At 53.5% G+C, this 20,540-nt stretch overlaps 1 protein-coding gene, 1 long non-coding RNA gene and 1 pseudogene across 6 annotated transcripts; 2 read left to right on the top strand and 1 right to left on the bottom strand.

Moving 5' to 3' along the window:
- Positions 1-2,847: 2,847 nt before the first annotated feature.
- On the top strand, positions 2,848-4,762 carry LOC129462329 (large ribosomal subunit protein uL23-like; annotated as a pseudogene).
- Positions 4,763-16,245: 11,483 nt separating this feature from the next.
- Positions 16,246-19,900, top strand: NME4 (NME/NM23 nucleoside diphosphate kinase 4). Of its 5 annotated transcripts, none has more exons than XM_055242255.2 (6): positions 16,246-16,398; positions 17,980-18,113; positions 18,372-18,473; positions 18,878-18,990; positions 19,473-19,548; positions 19,728-19,900. In XM_055242255.2, the coding sequence occupies exons 1-6, from the start codon at positions 16,308-16,310 to the stop codon at positions 19,740-19,742; spliced, it is 531 nt and encodes a 176-aa protein (XP_055098230.1). In that variant the 5' UTR covers positions 16,246-16,307; the 3' UTR covers positions 19,743-19,900. The 5 variants fall into 5 exon arrangements, with proteins under 5 accessions (XP_055098230.1, XP_055098224.1, XP_055098231.1 ...); XM_063617033.1 differs by adding an exon at positions 17,201-17,386 and having other exon boundaries at positions 16,308-16,398; positions 19,473-19,900; XM_055242249.2 differs by having other exon boundaries at positions 19,473-19,900.
- Positions 17,381-17,985, bottom strand: LOC129462333 (uncharacterized). Its single transcript, XR_008650825.2, has 3 exons — positions 17,702-17,985; positions 17,624-17,662; positions 17,381-17,584 (listed from the first exon to the last, which is right to left on the bottom strand). It is a non-coding gene; the product is annotated as an uncharacterized lncRNA (long non-coding RNA).
- Positions 19,901-20,540: the final 640 nt, after the last annotated feature.

Below are 20,540 nucleotides of genomic sequence, written 5' to 3'. Positions count from 1 at the left end.
GTGTCAGATCCACGCTTTTGTGCACAGACGAGAAGGCTGCTTGTGTTTAGGGACTGTAGTACCCGACCAGGGTGGCGGTTCAGACGGGTGCGTGGCATCAACTCCTGGCGCTTTGCACCGGGATGGATTCCCACCATGTAAGATTTAAGCCGAAACAAGGAAGCGATAAAGCCTAGAAAACTCGGGGAAGCTTTTTCTGTCTTAGGGCCAAGGCGGCTTTTCCAAGCGTGGCACAGAATCCAGAAGTTCCACCGCGTCGTGGGTGGGAGAGGGGTGGGGGCGTCTGCAAAGCCAAACTGCATAAGCGAAGTCAAAAAGACGAGCCCCCAACTGGGAGGTGGAGGACACAGCTTGCAGCTCACATCACAGAGCTCACCTTAATAAGACTACTAACAGTGCAGTAATAAACAGCTCTAAATCAATCACAGAAACGCTCCCGTAGAAAATACTGAAGGACAGCTGCCAGGGATACGCTGATCCTCCTCCCTAAGCGCAGAAATGCAAATTAAAAACTACTCCAGCCTGGGTGACAGAGCAAGACTCCGTCTCAAAAAAAAAAAAAAAAAAACTACTCCAGCTACTCCGGAGGCTGAGGCCGGAGAATCGCCTGAACCCGGGAAGCGGAGGTTGCAGTGAGCCAAGATCGCGCCACTGCACTCCAGCCTGGGCAACAGAGCGAGACAACGTCTCAAAAAACAAAAACAAAAACAAAACACTAAAGTGTCCTTCCCGGTATGTGAGGGTTAAAAAAAAAAAAAATTAAAGGAAAATCCCATTAAAGTGACTTTTTTTCCTTTCACCTAACATATTGGCAAATAAAAACTGTATTAACAGGTGAGACTGTGGCCCACAGACATAGGAGGTGGGAGCCTCGTGGGAACCCCCAGACTTATCCACTGAAGTAACAGCAGCAATGACCTTCCCTCGGGAATTCCACCTCTGAGTTTTCCCTCCAGATACATTCACGGAAGTGGCACACTGCATGCGTCCAGTGACTCAATGTGGCACCACCTACATGCGTGTCACTGGCCGGTGGGACATTCAAATCATTCATACGGGGTCTAGACGAGACAGAGCGTGGCCGAAACAGGAAAGACAGGAAGCGCTGTGCTGCTTAGAAAAGGTCTCTCAGATGCAGCAGTAGCTGCAAGAAAGGAACAGGCAGAGCAGTGTGTTCAGAGCTCTACCATTTGTGTAGAAAAGGGAGAAAAACATGTTTCATTTGTGTGTGTCAAAGGCATCGAATGTCTGGAATGATCCAGCACTGGCTGCACTGGTTGACCTTGCAGGAGGAGAGGCGGGGAGTGGGGGATGGGGGTGGCCGCAGGGACTATACCTGTTTGTACCTTTTGAACGCCGCAGCGGGTGGTGAGGGTTTACGGAGCGGGGGAGGGGAAGCTGACTCCACGAGCCCAGACCCCTGAAGGCCAGAGCAGCGGAGGTGGAGGGTGTTGGCCGGGGAGGAAGGAAGCCCCGGCTGAGCCTTAAAGAGACCCTTTGTTTCCCGGGAATCCCAGCTCGACTGAGGGGAAAGGGGGCTCCCAGGAGGTTCTCCATTTAAAGGCACGGAGGTCAGATTGTGGATTTTGCTGAGCCGTGATTTGAGTGTGCTGTGCCGGGCTGCACCCAGCAACCAGGGTCAGCACCAGCACCCAGGACTGCCCCAGACCCAGTCCCTGCCCCAGGCTGGGCCCGAGCCCCCCTCCTCCCACTGCCCTCCCCTGAGTGAGTCACCTTAATCTGAGGTTCCTGTGCCCCAAGTTCCCCACCACAGAGGGAGAGAAGCGGCAGAGCCCCCACTTCCAGTGCTCCAGCTGATGAACTGGTGCTGGTGAACTTGAAGGTGGGTAAGAATCCCCAGACGGAAGTCCAGAGACGTCTGCTAAGTCACAGAGCGTTGGCAATGGAGAGACTCTTCTGTAACAGGAAACACAGCTCAGTCAGGCTAGTGGTCAGGGAAACAAAACAAGCCGCTTTGTCAAAAAGCAGCCACGCAGCCCTCGCCACAGCAGACGCTCACACTTTGCTGGCAGGAATGTGAGCCCCCTCAACCTTTTGAAAATTACTGTGACAACATTAAAATGTAATGGAGAGGGCCGGGCGCAGTGGCTCATGCCTGTAATTCCAGCACTTTGGGAGGCCGAGGCCGGCGGATCACGAGGTCAGGAGATCCAGACCATCCTGGCTAACACGGTGAAACCCCATCTCTACTAAAAATATAAAAAATTAGCCGGGCGTGGTGGCGGGGACCTGTAGTCCCAGCTACTCCGGAGTCTGAGGCAGGAGAATGGCGTGAATCCGGGAGGCGGGGCTTGCAGTGAGCCGAGATTGCGCCACTGCACTCCAGTCTGGGCGACAGAGCGAGACTCCATCTCAAAAAAAAAAAAAAATGTAATGGAGAACACTAGGGCCTAGGGACAGACACACAAGGATGTTTGCAGCAGAACCGCTTGTATATGCAAAAACCTGGGAGCTCCATGAGGGCCATGGGTAAATAAATCATGCTATAATATACTCTGACTTTTTTTTTTTTTTTTTTTTTTTTTGAGATGGAGCCTCACTCTGTTGCCCAGACTGGAGTGCAGTGGTGCAATCTCAGCTCACTGCAAGCTCCACCTCCCGGGTTCACACCATTCTCCTGCCTCAGCCTCCTGAGTTGCTGGGACTACAGGGGCCCGCTATCATTCCCGGCTAATTTTTTTTGTTTTTAGTAGAGATAGGATTTCACCATGTTAGCCAGTATGGCCTCGATCTCCTGACCTCATGATCCACCCACCTTGGCCTCCCAAAATGCTAGGATTACAGGCATGAGCCACAGCGCCTGGCCTACTCTGATTTTTTTTTTTTTTTTTTTTTTTGAGATGGAATCTCGCTCTGTCGCCCAGGCTGGAGTGCAGTGGTGTGATCTCGGCTCACTGCAAGGGCCGCCTCCCAGGTTCACGCTATTCTCCTGCCTCAGCCTCCCGAGTAGCTGGGACTACAGGCGCCCACCAACACACCCGGCTAATTTTTTGTATTTTTAGTAGAGACGGGGTTTCACCATGTTAGCCAGGATGGTCTCGATCTCCTGACCTCATGATCTGCCCATCTCAGCCTCCCAAAGTGCTGGGATTACAGGCGTGAGCCACCACGCCCGGCCTACTCTGAATTTTTATGCAACTTTTAGATAGGTCTATAAATGTGTCTTCAGAAGGAATATTAGTAAAGTGGAAAAATCCAGTTGCTGGATAACATGGACACATCATATTTCCAAACAAACAGGAAGACCCTCAAGCCCCCTCCCCAGGTCCCCCTCTAGTGAGCCTGGGTGAGGGTGGACTCCAGCTGCCTGCAGCCTGGCCAGAGGGGAGGGTTGCTGGGTGTGGGAGCAGCTTTCCACAGTCGGTGTGCTCTTCGCCCAGCCGCAATAAGCATGATTATAGTTGTCTTGGATAAAAATAACAAAAGTTAAATAAAAGCAAAAAAAAGCTGTAATCCAATTTTCTCCAAATAACCACCCTGTGCACCTCGTCCAAATGCTTCCTGTGTGCAAGACTGTGTGAGGACCCCTCTGTCTCTGTGGACACTCTCCCAGGCTCTGCAGGTTGAAAGCAGTTTCCCTATGTCTGCTCATGGCCACCTGGTAGACGTGGGAGACCCTGTCTTCCCACTCCGCCCCGAGTTTCCTAAGGGCAGCAGATGGGTCTCTCTCACTCTGTGGTCAGGCAGGAGGGGTGCAGACCGTAACCCTGTCTTTCTGACCCAGTGCCCTAACCTGTCAGCATGAACCACACCAGAGGTACCCAGACATCAGAGTTTCACAGACAGAAATCGTTTCCCCAGAGTTCTGGGTTTTTTTTTTTTAGGCTCAACTATCATGCATTATTATTCTTTCATAAAAAAAGGTCATTTTCCCAGCCTGGGCAACATGATGAAACCCAGTGTCTACAAAAAAAAAAAAAAAATACCAAAAAAAAAAAAATTGGCCTTTTCACAAGATGGCGCCGAAAGCAAAGAAGGAACCTCCTGCCTCTCCTAAAGCCGAAGCCAAGGCGAAGTCTTTAAAGGCCACGAGGGCAGTGTTGAAAGGTGTCCACAGCCACATAAAAAAGGAGACCCGCAGGTCACTCACCTTCCAGTGGCCCAAGACACTGCGACTCCAGAGGCAGCCCCAATATCCTCGGAAGAGCGCCCCCAGGAGAAAGAAGCTTGACCACTGTGCTATCATCAAGTTTCCGCTGACCACTGAGTCGGCCGTGAAGATGACAGAAGAAAACAACACGCTTGTGTTCACTGTGGATGTTAAAGCCAGAAGCGCCAGATCAAACAGGCTGTGAAGAAGCTCTATGACGGTGATGTGGCCAAGGTCACCATCCTGATTCCGCCTGATGGAGACAAGAAGGCGTGTGTCCGATTGGCTCCTGATTACGATGCGTTGGATGTTGCCAACAAAATTGGGATCATCTAAACTGAGTCCAGCTGCCTAATTCTAAATATATATATATATATATATCTTGTCACCATAAAAAAAAAACTGTAGCCAGGCATGGTGGCATGTGTGTCTGTAGTCCCAGCTACTCCACAGCCTGAGGCAGGAAGATCTCTTGAGCCCAGGAGGTCAAGGTTGCAGTGAGCCAAGATCGCACCACTGCACTTCAGCCTGCGTGACTGAGCAAGACCCCATCTCAAAAATTAATTAATCAGGCCGGGCGCGGTGGCTCACGCCTGTAATCCCAGCACTTTGGGAGGCCGAGATGGGCGGATCACGAGGTCAGGAGATCGAGACCATCTTGGCTAACACGGTGAAACCCCGTTTCTACTAAAAATACAAAAAAAAAAAAAAAATTAGCCGGGCGTGTTGGTGGGAGCCTGTAGTCCCAGCTACTCGGGAGGCTGAGGCAGGAGAATGGCGTGAACCCAGGAGGCGGAGCTTGCAGTGAGCTGAGATTGCGCCACTGCACTCCAACCTGGGGGACACAGCGAGACTCCGTCTCAAAAAAAAAAAAAAAAATTAATAATTAAATCATTCAAGGGCTGGGGATGGTGGCTCACACCTGTAATCCCAACACTTTGGGAGGCAGAGGTGGGTGGATCACGAGGTCAGGAGTTCAAGACCAGCCTGGCTAATATGGTGAAACCCATCTCTACTAAAAATACGAAAAACTGGCACGTGCCTGTAGTCCCAGCTACTTGGGAGGCTGAGGCACGAGAATTACTTGAACCCGAGAGGTGGAGGTTGCAGTGACCCAAGATCGCACCACTGCACTCCAGCCTGGGTGACAGACAGAGCAAGACTCTGTCTCAAAAAAAAAAAAGCAAAGGTCATTTTCCAACCCAAAAAAGTAGGAAGTACATACCCTTTTTGAAGGGGGCGTGCTCCTCCACACCTGTGGGTATTTCTTGTCAGGTGGGACGAGAGACTGAGAAAAGAAATAAGATACAGAGACAAAGTATAGAGAAGGAACGGTGGGCCCCGGGTACTGGCGCACTCAGCACGCAAGGACCTGCACCTGCGCTGGTCTCTGAGCTCCCTCAGTATTTATTGACCATCATTTTTACTATCTTAGCGAGGGGAGTGTAGCAGGGCAACAGACGGAGAGAAGGTCAGCAGGGAAACGTGAGCAAAGAAATCTGTATCATGAATAAGTTCCAGGGAAGGTACTGTGCCTGGATGTATACATAGGCCAGATTTATGTTTCACTTCACACAAACATCTCAGTGTAGCAAAGAGTAACAGAGCAGTATTGCTGCCAGCATATCTCGCCACCAGCCACAGGGCAGTTTTCTATCTCAGAATAGAACGAATGGTTGGCTTTACACCGAGACATTCCATTCCCACGGACAAGCAGGAGACCGAAGCCTTCCTCTTATCTCAACTGCAAAGAGGCCTCTCTCCTTCACTACTCCTCCTCAGCACAGACCCTGTACGGGTGTGGAGCGTGGGGGATGGTAAGGTCTTTACTTTCCCACAAGGCCATATCTCAGGCTGTCTCAGTGGGGGAAAACCTTGGACGATACCCAGGCTTTCTCGGGCAGAGGTCCCTGCGGCCTTCCGCAGTGCACTGTGTCCCTGGTTAATCAAGAATGGAGGACGGCGATGACTTTTACCAAGCATACTGCCTGCAAACATATTGTTAACAAGGCACATCCTGCACAGCCCTGAATCTATTAAACTTTGATTCAACACAGCACATGTTTCTGTGAGCACAGGGTTGTGCTAAAATTACAGGTTAACGGCATCTCAAAGCAGAAACAATTTTTCTTAGTACAGATCAAAATGGAGTTTTCTACATAGACAGAGTAACAATCTCATCTTTCTTCTTTTTTTTTTTTTTTTTGAGACAGAATTTTGCTCTTGTTGCCCAGGCTGGAGTGCAATGGCACGATCTCGGCTCACCACAACCTCCGCCTCCTGGGTTCAAGCGATTCTCCTGCCTCAGCCCCCCGAGAAGCTGGGATTACAGGCATGCACCACCACGCCCGGCTAATTTTGTATTTTTAGTAGAGATGAGGTTTCTCCATGTTAGTCAGGCTGGTCTCGAACTCCCAACCTCAGGTGATCCGCCCACCTCGGCCTCCCAAAGTGCTGGGATTACAGGCGTGAGCCACTGCGCCCGGCCTCATCTTTCTTCTTTTCCCCACACTTTTTCTTTTTTGAGACAGAGTCTCACTCTTGTCCCCCAGGTTGGAGTGCAATGGCGCGATCTCAGCTCACTGCAACCTCCGCCTCCCAGGTTGAAGCGATTCTCCTGCCTCAGCCTCCTGAGTAGCCGGGATTACAGGTGGACGCCATGACGCCAGGCTAATTTTTGTATTTTTTAGTAGAGATGGGGTTTCACCATGTTGGCCAGGATGGTCTTGATCTCCTGACCTCAGGTGATCCGCCCGCCTCGGCCTCCCAAAGTGCTGGGAATGATGGTTCAGTTTTTTGTTGTTTTACATTCAGTCCAGTTTTTTTTTGTTGTTTTACGTTCAGCAGATGGCAGTAGATGGGTTTTTCTTTTTCCTTTTTTTTTTTTTTTTTTTTTTTTTTTATTGAGAAAGGCTCTTGCAGTGTCGCCCAGGCTGGAGTGTAGTGGGAACATGGTGGCTCCCTGCAGCGTTGGCCTCCTGGGATCAAAGGATCCCCCTGCCTCAGTCTCCCAGGCGATTACAGGCCAGCACCAGCACACCCAGCGGTGGTTCTTATTTATCTCCATTTTGTCTGAGCAAATGAACGCCTGTCCTGGGTGTGGGTGCGAGTGAGCTGGAAGATGAAGGGCATGGGCAGTGACCGTACAGCACTCGGCCTGCAGGGAGCCTGGGGTGAGTCCAGCAGCACTGGAGCGCGGAACCGCAGCAGATGTCCTTGTCCCTTCCAAGGGGTGGGAACAAAGGTGACAGGGACAGAGATGGCTGCCAGGACAGGAGGCCCAAGAGTTGCTCTCTGCTTAGAGCGCTCCCTTTGGCGTCCCTCAGCAGTGTACCTGGACTGGCCGATGGGACTGAGGCTGCTGGGCCCCTCCTTGTAGGAGAGGCCCACTCTTCTGGATCTCCCTGCAGTGACCTCAGCAGAGGTGAAAGGTCTAGCCGGGCGCGGTGGCTCATGCCTGTAATCCCAGCACTTTGGGAGGCCGAGGCAGGCGGATCACCTGAGGTCAGGAGATCGAGACCATGGTGAAACCCCGTCTCTACTTAAAATACAAAAAAAAATCAGCCAGGCGCAGTGGTGGGCGCCTATAGTCCCAGCTACTCAGGAGGCTGAGGCAGGAGAATGGCGTGAACCCGGGAGGCGGAGCTTGCAGTGAGCCGAGATTACGCCACTGCACTCCACCCTGGGCGATAGAGCGAGACTCCATCTCAAAAAAAAAGAAAAAGAAAGAGGTCGCCAGGCGCGGTGGCTCAAGCCTGTAATCCCAGCACTTTGGGAGGCCGAGGCGGGCAGATCACGAGGTCAGGAGATCGAGACCATCCTGGCTAACACGGTGAAACCCCGTCTCTACTAAAAATACAAAAAAATTAGCCGGGCGTGTTGGCGGGCGCCTGTAGTCCCAGCTACTCGGGAGGCTGAGGCAGGAGAATGGCGTGAACCCGGGAGGCGGAGCTTGCAGTGAGCCGAGATCGCGCCACCGCACTCCAGCCTGGGGGACAGAACCAGACTTCGTCTCAAAAAAAAAAAAAAAAAAAAAAAAAAAGAAAGAGGTCTAGCGTGTGTACACGTGGAACTCCAAGAGGACAGGGAAGACAAACTGAGACAGAAAAAAATGTGTGAAGAAATACCCCAAATTCTAAAATCGGTGAAAGACATTGATTTACAGATTCAAGCAGCTTAGTGAACCTTAACAAGAATCAATGCAAAGAAAACCATAACCAAGTACATCATAGTCAAACTGCTGGAAAACAAACTTACAGAGAAAATATTGAAAGCAGACAGAGAAAGAACACATTACAGTCCAGGGAACAACTGAATGGCATAACTTCCCATTAGAAACAGTGGGGTCCAGGGCTGGGGGCCGTGGCCAGGCCTGTAATCCCAGCACTGTGGGAGGCCAAGATGGGAGGATCAACAACAGCTTCATGGTTTCTAACGGGAGTTCAGGCGAGCACCACTACACCCACCTAATTTTTAAAATTTTTTTGGGCTGGGCGCGGTGGCTCAAGCCTGTAATCCCAGCACTTTGGGAGGCCGAGGCAGGCAGATCACAAGGTCAGGAGATCGAGACCATCCTGGCTAACACGGTGAAACCCCGTCTCTACTAAAAATACAAAAAATTGGCCAGTCGTGGTGGCAGGCACCTGTAATCCCAGCTACTCGGGAGGCTGAGGCAGGAGAATGGCGTGAACCCGGGAGGCGGAGCTTGCAATGAGGCGAGATTGCGCCACTGCACTCCAGCCTGGGCGACAGAGCGAGACTCCGTCTCAAAAAAAAAAAAAATTTTTTTTGTAGAGAGAGGGTTTTGCCATGTTGCCCAAGGTGGTCTCCAACTCCTGGCCTCAAGGGATCCACCTGCCTCGGCCTCCCAAAGTGCTGGGATTACAGGCATGAGCCACTGCACTCAGCCAGAATAAACATTTTTTTCAAGCGCACACAATTTATTCCCCAATACAGATCACATGCTGGGCCATAAACCAAAGCTCAATTAATTTCAAATAGTTTAAGTGGTAGAGAATATGTTCTCTTTCATTAATTATTTATTTATTTTGAGATGGAGTTTTGCCCTTGTCACCCAGGCTGGAGTGCAATGGCTCAATCTTGGCTCGCTGCAACCTCTGCCTCCCGGGTTCAAATGATTCTCCTGCCTCTGCCTCCCCAGTAGCTGGGATTACAGGTGCGCGCCACCACGCCCAGCTAAGTTGTATTTTTAGTAGAGACGGGGTTTCACCGGTTGGCCTGGCTGATCTCGAACTCCTGACCTCGTGATCCGCCCACCTTGGCATCCCAAAGGGAAAATGTTCTCTGACCACAGTGGAATTAAGTTAGAAACCTATAACAATAAGATATCAGGCTGGGCGTGGTGGCTCACACCTGTCATCTCAGCACTGTGGGAGGCCGAGGCAGGCGGATTATGAAGTCAGGAGATCGAGACCATCCTGGCTAACAGGGTGAAACCCCGTCTCTACTAAAAATACAAAAAATTAGCTGGATATGGTGGCAGGCGCTGACAGTCCCAGCTACTGCGGAGGCTGAGGCAGGAGAATCATTTGAACCCAGGAGGCGGAGGTTGCAGTGAGCCAAGATTGCACCACTGCACTCCAGCCTGGATGATAAAGACGCCATATCAAAAAAAAAAAAAAAAAAAAGTTGGCCAGGCGCGGTGGCTCACGCCTGTAATCCCAGCACTGTGGGAGGCCGAGGCGGGTGGATCACGAGGTCAGGAGATCAAGACCATCCTGGCTAACACGGTGAAACCCTGTCTGTACTAAAAATACAAAAAATTAGCCAGGCGTGGTGGTGGGTGCCTGTGGTCCCAGCTACTTGGGAGGCTGAGGCAGGAGAATGCATGAACCTGGGAGGCAGAGCTTGCAGTGAGTGGAGTTCACGCCACTGCACTCCAGCCTGGGTGACAGAGCGAGACTCCATCTCAAAAAAAAAAAAAAAAAAGTGGCACAAGTTTAAAAACAGGTGGGAGAGGCCGGGCATGGTGGCTCATGCCTGTAATCCCAGAACTTTGGGAGGCTGAGGCGGGTGGATCACCTGAGGTCAGGAGTTCAAGACCAGCCTGACCAACATGGAGAAACCCTATCTCTACTAAAAATACAAAATTAGCTGGGGTGGTGGCACATGCCTGTAATCCCAGCTACTCGGGAGGCTGAGGCAGGAGAATTGCTTGAACCTGGGAAGCGGAGGTTGCAGTGAGCCGAGATCGCGCCATTGCACTCCAGCCTCGGCGACAGAGCGAGACTCTGTCCAAATAAATAAATAAATTAATTAATTAAATATTTAAAAAATAAAACAGGTGAGAGACCTCCATGTAGGGCAATGCCCTCCCTACATGAGTGTAACAGCTGTACGGCTCGGACAGAATTCGGCTGTCCTGATCCCCCCGCTGTCCCACCCTGCAGGTGCCTTTTTGAGCACCTTCTACAAGGACCATCCAGCATATCTACAGGAATGTTCCAGAAATCCACGGCCGTGCTCAGCCCTGATTCCTCATTCCACCTCATCCTCAGTCAGGCTCTGGGGCCCTCAGAGTGGTGACACTCCAAGAGTGAAACCGGATAGGCAGTCCATGCTTTGGATGGAGGAAGCCTTTGCTCAGAGTCTGGTAGTGAGACCCAGACGCAGTTCCAGCGCTGGCCTCTGAGAGGCAGTATAGCCCCATGGACCACCAGAGCCCCTGAAGCCCAGGTCTGGCTGGAGGTGATGCCGCTCTGCACCTCCCTGGCTGGTGGTTGTATTAGTCATCTATGCTGCATAACAAATACCCCACAGCTTCGTGATGTAAGCAGCACACGTTCATTATCTTCCAGATTCTGTGGACAGGAGGCTGGGTGGGGCTTAGCAGGGAGCCTCTGAGTCAGAGGCTGTCACAGGCTGTGGTCAAGGTGTCAGCCATGCTGAGGTTATCCCAAGGCTTGACTGAGGGAGGATGTGCTTGTTTTTTTTTCTAGACAGGGTCTCGCTCTGTTGCCCAGCCTGGAGGGCAGTTGAACAGTCTCAGCTCACTGTTCCCTCTGCTTCCCAAGTTCAAGCGATTTTAGGGTCTCAGACTCCCGAGTAGCTGGGACTACAGGCGTGTCACATCCCACCAAGCTAATTTTTGTATTTTTGGTAGAGATGGGGTTTCATCGTGTTGGCTGGGCTGGTCTCAAACTCTTGACCTCAAGTGATCTGCCCACCTTGGCCTAGCTAGGTGCTGGGATTACAGGTGTGAGCCACTGCGCCAGGCCCACTTTTTTTTTTTTTTTAAGAGATGGGATCTCGCTCTGTTGTCCAGCCTAGAGTGCAGTGGCACAATCATCGCTCACTGCAGCCTCAACCTCCTGGGCTCCAGCAATCTTCCTGCCTCAGCCTCCTGCAGATTCATTTCTAAGTCCACCTATGTTACTTTTGGCCAGAAACATCAGTTCCTTGTCATGGGGGCCTCTCCACACACAGGGCTGCTCACAACAGGGGAGCTGCTTCTCCCAGGAGGTGGCGGAGCAGCAGCAGATGCAGTCTTTGGTGACCAGACTGTGAAAGTGACACTCCATCTCTTTTGCTGTGTCAGAAGTCAGTCACCAGGAACGGTCCACACTCAAGGGGTAGGCATTACACAAGGAAATAAAATGGGTTGTGCTTTTCTTGTTGAGTTACGAGAGTTCTTTTTTGTTTTGTTTTGAGACAGGGTCTCATTCTGTTGCCCAGGCTGAGTGCAGTGCTGCGATCACAGCTGAATCCAGCCTGGACCTCTTGGGCTCAAGCAATCTTCCCACCTCAGCCTTCCCAGTAGCTGGAAATACAGGTGCACACCAACACGCCCCGTTAATTTTGTATTTTTTTGTAGAGACAGGTTTCACTACGTTTCCCAGGCTGGTCTCAAACTCCTGGCCTCAAGTGATCCTCCAACCTGTGCCTCCCACAGTGCTTAGAGTACAGGTGTGAGCCATCCCATCACGCCTGGCCAAGAGGGTTATTTATTTATTTATTGAGACAGAGTCTTGCTCTGTCTCCCAGCCTGCAGTGCCATAACACAATCTCAGCTCACAGCAACCTCTGCCTCCCGGGGTTAAGCAATTCTCCTGCCTCAGCCTCCCAAGTAGCTCGGATTACAGGCACCTGCCACGAAGCCCGGCTAATTTTGTATTTTAAGTAGAGACAGGGTTTCTCCATGTTGGTCAGGCTGGTCTCAAACTCCTAACCTCAGGTGATCCACCTGCCGCAGCCTCCCAAAGTGCTGGGAGGACAGGCATGAGCCACCTCGTCCGGCTCAGCATAATTTTTTTTTTCTTTTTTTGAGATGGAGTCTTGTTCTGTCACCCAGTCTGGAGTGCAAGGGCACGATTTCAGCTCACTGCAACCTCTGCCTCCCGGGTTCAAGGGATTCTCCTGCCTCATGCTCCCGAGTAGCTGGGATTACAGGTGCATGCCACCACACCCAGCTAATTTTTTGTATTTTTAGTAGAGACAGGGTTTCGCCATGTTGGCCAGTCTGGTCTCGAACTCCTGACCTCGGGCGATACACCCACCGCAGCTTCCTAAAGTGCTGGGATTAGACAGGCACAAGCCACTGCGCCCAGCCTCAGCATGTTTTTAATATGCAAAATAAAATACACAGAAATAAAAATATAAAAAAACTATACTGAAATACAATTATCAAAATATTGTAGGCCAGGCCAGGCGCAGTGGCTGACGCCTGTAATCCCAGCACTTTAGGAAGCTGCGGTGGGTGGATCGCCCGAGGTCAGAAGTTCGAGACCAGACTGGCCAACATGTCGAAACCCTGTCTGCAGGAAAAATACAAAAAATGAGCTGGGTATGGTGGTGGGCACCTGTAATCCCAGCTACTCCGGAGGCTGAGGCAGGAGAATTGCTTGAACCCAGGAGTTGCGGGTTGCAGTGAGCTGGGATCATGGCATTGCACTCCAGCCTGGGGGACAGAGTGAGATGATATCTCATCAACAAACAAACAAACAAACAAAATATTTCAGGCAGCCGGGTGTGGTGGCTCATACCTGTAATCCCATCACTTTGGGAGGCCAAGGCGGGTGGATCACAAGGTCAAGAGATCCAGACCATCCTGACCAACATGGTGAAACCCCTTCTCTACTAAAAATACAAAAATTAGCCGGGTGTGGTGGCGCGTGCCTGTAATCTCAGCTACTCAGGAGGCTGAGGCAGGAGAATTGCTTGAATCGGAGAGGCAGAAGTTGCAGTGAGCCGGGATTACGCCACTGCACTCCAGCCTGGCAACAGAGTGAGACTCCATCTCAAAAACAAAAACAACGTATTTTAGGCCAAGTGCAGTGGCCCAGGCCTGTTTTCCTAGTTACTGGGGAGGCTGAGGCAGGAGGATTGCTTGAGGCTGGGAGGTGAAGGCTGCAGTGAGCTATGACTGCACCACTGCACTCCAGCCCAGGTGACAGAACGAGACCCTGTTGCTAAAAAAACAAAAATAAAACATTAAAAAATGTACGATATAGTGGCCAGGCGCGGTGGCTCATGACTGTAATCCTAGCACTTTGGGAGGCCAAGGAGGGCTGATCACAAGGTCAGGAGATCGAGACCATCCTGGCTAACATGGTGAAACCCTGTCTCTACTAAAAATAAAAAAAAAAAAAAATTAGCCAGGCGTGGTGGCGGATGCCTGTAGTCCCAGCTGGAGGCTGAGGCAGGAGAATGGCGTGAACCCGGGAAGCAGAGCTTGCAGTGAGCTGAGATCGCGCCACTGCACTCCAACCTGGGTGACAGAGTTAGACTCCCGTCTCAAAAAAAAAAAAAAGTACGATATAGTAATAACCGCTTTTTCTTTTTTGCAATAGCTTTATTGGGATACAACTGACATACTATACACTTCACTCATATATTATTTATTTATTTGTTATTATTTTTTTGAAAAGACAGGGTCTTGCTATATTGCCCTGGCTAGTCTCAAACTCCTGGGCTCATGTGATCCTCCTGCCTCAGCTTCCCAAATTGTTGGGATAATAGGCCTGAGCTATAGAGTCCAGCCTCTAAAAAGAAAGAAAGTTACTTCTTTATACCATAGTGTCGCAAATTCTAGCTAGAGCAACTAGACAAGAAAATAAAATAAAAGGCATTCAGATTGGAAAGAAAGAACTGAAACCACCTCTATTCCCATATGACATGATTTTTTTCTTTTTTGAAACAGAGTCTCGCTCTGTTGTCCAGGCTACAGTGCAGTGGCACGATCTCGGCTCACTGCTAGCTCTACCTCCTGGGTTCAAGCCATTCTCCTGCCTCAGCCTCCTGAGTAGCTGGGATTACAGGCATGTACCACCATGTCCAGCTAATTTTTGTATTTTTAGTAGAGACGGGGTTTCACCACGTTGACCAGGCTGGTCTTGAACTCCTGACCTCGTGATCCGCTCGCCTTGGCCTCCCAAAGTGCTGGGATTACAGACATGAGCCAGTGTGCCCCGCTACATATGACACAATCTTATACAAATAAATTCCTAAGGAATTAATTAAAAACTATTAGAACTAATAAATGCATTCGGCAGGCTTGCAGGATACAAGATCAATACACAAAGCTCAATTGTTGGCCAGGCATGCTGGTTCACACCTGTAATCCCAGCACTTTGGGAGGCCAAGGCGGGTAGATCACCTGAGGCCACGAGTTTGAGACCAGCCTGGCCAACATGGCGAAACCCCGTCTCTACTAAAAATACAAAAAAACACCAGCCAGGTGTGGTGACAAGCTCCTGTAATTCCATCTACTCGGGAGCCTGAGGCAGGAGAACTGCTTGAACCTGGGAGGCGGAGGCTGCAGTGAGCAGAGATCATGCCATTATTGCACTCCACCCTGGGCAACAAGGGCGACACTCTGTCTAACAAACAAACAAACCTCAATTGTATGTAATACACTTGCAATGCACAACTTAAATAAGAAAACGATTCCTTTCACAACAGCAGCAAAAAGAACATAGGCTTTTTCAAGACTCATTAAGTTCTAGCAGTGGGAGACCTAACCATTTCAAATAGTAGCATGCTGTGCTATCTACCCCAATATTACCATACCTGTGAATTCTGTTGGTGACAAAGTCACAGGCCCTGCAACTATGACTGTGGCTTGTTCCTTATATCCGCAATTGAATGAATTAGAGGAATGCAGTCACATCAGAGGCCATGTAAGAATAAAGGTTGGATTTTTCCCCATTCAGTTCACAGACCAGGCTCACATCTCTAATCCCAGCACCTTGGGAAGCCAAGGCAGGAGGATTTCTTTTTTTTTTTTTTTTTTTTTTTTTTTTTTTTTTTTTTTTTTGAGACAGAGTCTCGCTCTGTCGCCCGGGCTGGAGTGCAGTGGCGCAATCTCGGCTCACTGCAAGCTCCGCCTCCCGGGTTCACGCCATTCTCCTGCCTCAGCCTCCGAGTAGCTGGGACTACAGGCGCCCGCCACCGCGCCCGGCTAATTTTTTGTATTTTTTAGTAGAGACGGGGTTTCACCGTGGTCTCGATCTCCTGACCTCGTGATCCGCCCGCCTCGGCCTCCCAAAGTGCTGGGATTACAAGCGTGAGCCACCGCGCCCGGCCTGCAGGAGGATTTCTTGATCCCAGGAGTTTGAGACCAGCATGGGCAACATAGGGAGGCCCCATCTCTACAAAAAATTAAAATATTAGCTGGTTGTGATGGCGCGGGTCTGTAGCCCGCCTACTCGTCCTGGCCGCAGAGTCAGCGTCTCCGGAGCGCCTCCTCCCGCCCTGGGGCTCACGTGGGAATTTCACCTTCCACTGAAGGAGGCTCAGACTAGGGCTTCCAGACCTCCTTTTGGTCCGTGAATTTATTTTTGAGACAGAGTCTTGCTCTATTGCCCAGGCTGGAGTGCAGCGGTGCAGTCACAGCTCATTGCAGCCTCAATCTCCTGGGCTCAAGCGATCCTCCAGCCTCAGCCTCCCGAGTGGGCCTTCCTCCGTGGGAAAGCGTTAAAGCGATAGTTAACGGTTGCGTCGGTATAAAGACGAATGCAATTCGAGAAGGATTCATTATTATTTTGTTTTTTCTTCTGATTTTAACAGAAATTGGCGTTGAACATTTCCACGCGCCCTGTGAGCGCCGGGCCACGGGGGTCCGGGGCGGCGGGGGGCTGCGGGTAGCGTCGGCGCGGGGGCTCCGGGGCGGGTCTGGGGCTGGCACCGCCCTCCGCGCCCGCTCCTCGCGCTCACAGCGGCCCGCGGGCCGGGCGTCATGGGCGGCCTCTTCTGGCGCTCCGCGCTGCGGGGGCTGCGCTGCGGCCCGCGGGCCCCGGGCCCGATCCTGCTCGTGCGCCACAGCTCGGGTGAGTGGGGCCGCGCGCCCCGGCGGGGACACGGGGCGGGGAAGGGGCGCGCGCCGCTCGGCCTTTGTCCGCGCACGTGCGGGCCGGGGTCCGACTCCCCCAGAGGCCTCGGGGCGCGGGCTGCGGGGTCCGTCCGAGTTGGGGAAGGCGCCGGCTTGCACCCGCACGCCCCTCCAGTGCCCGTCCGGCTCTGCGGCGCCTTCTCGCCTCCCCAGGCCCCAGGCTTCAGGCGCCCGGCGAGTTGGCAGCCTGGGCGGGTCCGGGGCGACCGAGGGCCCGGGAGCGAAAGGAAGGCAGAGGCCGGCTGCAGCACTGGGCGGTGAGGGGTCTTCCGGCCGGGGCGGGGGTGTCGGGGGGTGGGGAGCCGCTCCGCTGGGGCATTCGCTGAAGGCCAAGTTAGGCCAGAATCTGACTGGGACGTCAGGCCCCAAGTCCCCGGCCCCGCCGCTGCCCGGCCCCCCCAGCTGCCACCTCACGGGACGATCCATGTCCCGGGGCTCCCTCCATCGGCTCTGAAAACTGAGCCGCCGCCTACAATGCCCGCACCAGCCGCAGCAGAGCCCCGGGCAACAGAAGGCGCCCTGTGAACTGGGTTTTGGGGGAACAGACCAACCAGGGGTCTTCCTCCCATGGGCTTCAGCTGCCTGCTGGGGTTAACTTTTCCTCCTGGCGTGGCGGGGCCCTTTTGGCTCTGTCCAGCCTCTTTCTGGGTCAGACAGGGTCTGGGCTCCTCTGGGAACCAGGGACCCGATGCCGGAGGGTAGCTGTAGGAGAGTGAGGACGTCTTCTGTTTCCCTGGCAGCGTCCCCTCCAGAGGAGGGCGGCTGGGGCAGAGCTCAGTGCTGACCCTGGGTCTGGAAGCGACAGGCCTTGAAACTCCACAGCAGCACAGGCCCCGTCTCTTGGCTCGGACAGAACTCTGCCACCTTCCCTCTTCAGTCTTCGGGCCCCTTTTGTCCGTGTTTCCAGGGCTCACCTGGTGGGGAAAGTGTGTTTCTCCCCGGTTCCCTGCCAGTCCTTCACCTCAGACACAGCGTGGGCTCTGGGTTCTTCCTCATGTGGAAAGTCTGGGCTTCAGACCATGTCTGTCCTCATCCAGAAGGGCTGGAGTCAAAAGTGAGGCTGGAGTTCTGCAGGATCTCCAGGCTTCCCTGCGGCCACTGAGCTGGGCTGTGCCTCTGTGGACCTCAGGGTGGTCCCTGAGCTGGGCTGTGCCTCCCTGGACCTCGGGGTGGTCCCTGAGCTGGGCTGTGCCTCCCTGGACCTCGGGGTGGTCACTGAGCTGGGCTGTGCCTCCCTGGACCTCGGGGCGATCTCAGGCAGCCTCTGCCTCTGCTGGGAGCAGCCATGGTCCCTGGGAGAGGCTAGAAGCCCTGGGGACACATTGCCTTGGGTGTCCCTGACAGGGACTATCATGGGGGCGTTTCTGGCTGTGGGCATCATCCTTGTCCCTTCCAGAGTAACCTGCAGAGAGGCAGACACCTTGAAGCCTGGTGACCCCTGGGCTCTGGCTGGGAAACCTGGGTCGTGGGGATGTGAAAGGGTGAGGTGGCAGTGCCTCTGACCCCTTGCCTTTTAAAGGAGGGCCCTCCTGGACCCAGGAGCGTACCCTGGTGGCGGTGAAGCCAGATGGCGTGCAACGGCGGCTCGTTGGGGACGTGATCCAGCGCTTTGAGAGGCGGGGCTTCACACTGGTGGGGATGAAGATGCTGCAGGTAGTGGGGCTCTGGGTTTGTGGGTGTCCCTGTGGGGACGGGGTTGGGGTATCCTTCTGGGCCTTTCACATCCCAGCCAGCGCCAGGGCAGGGCCTGGCTTTGGCAGTTGAAGGGGCAGGAGGGATCTATTCTGCGGTGGGGGTGCTGCCCATGCTGGTGTTATCGGCAAGGTGCCTGAGGTCAGGGCATCACAGCTGCTGTGCTAGTGCCCAGGTTTACTCTCTGCGGCTCCTCCTCCTTCCCTCAATGCCACCCAGGCACCAGAGAGCGTCCTTGCCGAGCACTACCAGGACCTGCAGAGGAAGCCCTTCTACCCTGCCCTCATCCGCTACATGAGCTCTGGGCCTGTGGTGGCCATGGTACGGCAGGTCAGGGGTGGTGGAAGGGCCTGTGGTGGCCGTGGTACGGCAGGGCAGGGGTGGTGGAAGGGCCTGTGGTGGCCGTGGTACGGCAGGTCAGGGGTGGTGGAAGGGCCTGTGGTGGCCGTGGTACGGCAGGTCAGGGGTGGTGGAAGGGCCTGTGGTGGCCGTGGTACGGCAGGGCAGGGGTGGTGGAAGGGCCTGTGGTGGCCGTGGTATGGCAGGGCAGGGGTGGTGGAAGGGCCTGTGGTGGCCGTGGTACGGCAGGGCAGGGGTGGTGCAAGGGTCTGTGGGTGAAGGGCGTGTGGGTGTGTCTTTCCTCCCAGCAAAGGGAGGGGCCCTGGATTGAGCCCAGGGGCCCTTGGTGTTCCCCACTTCTCCCCAGCCATTATCTCTCGCTGCAGGTCTGGGAAGGGTACAATGTCGTCCGCGCCTCGAGGGCCATGATTGGACACACCGACTCGGCTGAGGCTGCCCCAGGAACCATAAGGGGTGACTTCAGCGTCCACATCAGCAGGTACGGGGGTCCTGACACACCAGGCTGCTGCTGGGGGCAAGGAGGGCCATCACTTGGGGTGGTGGCAGATCCACGAGACCTGGCTGTCTTGCAGTGCTAGGATGAAGCCAGGTGGGACATGACAGCTCACACTGGTGACAGCCGTGTTCTCCCAGGGCACACAGGGCAATGAGGTGTTCCCTTTGTGTTGTGTGTACCGTGCCATCGTTGCCTGTTACCTGACACCCCAAGGGGTTGGCACGGGGCAACTTGGGGGGAAATGAGGCTCCCAAAACCTGGGGCCTGGGCAGGTCTACGAGGCTGTAAGAAGCCGAGGCCAGGCTGGAACCCGGCTTCCCAGCTCCACTGTTACTCCTTCCCTGTCTGCCGTCACAGGCTTGCTCCCCTAGACAGTGGGCAACAGGGGAGCAGCAGATGGTCCCTGGGACTCCTCAGGGTGCACATGAAGCCTAAGCCTCACACTGCCCCTGTCCCTGGCACAGGAACGTCATCCACGCCAGCGACTCCGTGGAGGGGGCCCAGCGGGAGATCCAGCTGTGGTTCCAGAGCAGTGAGCTGGTGAGCTGGGCAGACGGGGGCCAGCATAGCAGCATCCACCCAGCCTGAGGCTCAAGCTGCCTTTACCACCCCATCCCCCACGCAGGACCAACTACCTCTGTCAGCAAGAACCCAAGCCCACATCCAAACCTGCCTGTCCCAAACCACTTACTTCCTTGTTCACCTCTGCCCCACCCCAGCCCAGAGGAGTTTGAGCCACCAACTTCAGTGCCTTTCTGTACCCCAAGCCAGCACAAGATTGGACCAATCCTTTTTGCACCAAAGTGCCGGACAACCTTTGTGGTGGGGGGGCCTTCACGTTATCGTAACCTCTTCTCTAAAGGGGAGGCATTAAAATTCACTGTGCCCAGCACACGGGTGGTACACTAATTATGACTTCCGCCAACTCTGAGATAGAAATGACGCTTTTATGCAAGTTGTAAAGAGTTGAACGGTAAAGATGAAGTTTTGAGGCCGGGCGCGGTGGCTCACGCTTGTAATCCCAGCACTTTGGGAGGCCGAGGCGGGCGGATCACGAGGTCAGGAGATCGAGACCACGGTGAAACCCCGTCTCTACTAAAAATACAAAAAATTAGCCGGGCGTGGTGGCAGGCGCCTGTAGTCCCAGCTACTCGGAGAGGCTGAGGTAGGAGAATGGCATGAACCCGGGAGGTGGAGCTTGCAGTGAGCCGAGATCATGCCACTGCACTCCAGCCTGGGCGACAGAGCGAGACTCCGTCTCAAAAAAAAAAAAAAAAGATGAAGTTTTGCACACCTAGTTCCATAACGTTGGATGTATGAGCCAGGCAGGGGTCCAGAGACCACCAGCCTGCAATCCGGGGAACCCAAGCTGGGCGCGAGCCAGTGCTGTGATCCCGCCAGAGGAGGAGCTGCCTTCCGCGAGAAGGGGCAGAAAGGGGCCGGCGGGCTGAGGCCACCCAGAGCAGAAAGAGCCTGGCAGCCTTTACTGTAGCGGTGGCGGCTCTATCACGCCCCTGAAGCCGCTGGCCCGC

This window comes from Symphalangus syndactylus, chromosome 14 (genome assembly GCF_028878055.3).
Source record: "Symphalangus syndactylus isolate Jambi chromosome 14, NHGRI_mSymSyn1-v2.1_pri, whole genome shotgun sequence".
Taxonomy (NCBI): domain Eukaryota; kingdom Metazoa; phylum Chordata; class Mammalia; order Primates; family Hylobatidae; genus Symphalangus; species Symphalangus syndactylus.
This window is presented reverse-complemented; position numbering and strand designations above follow the sequence as displayed.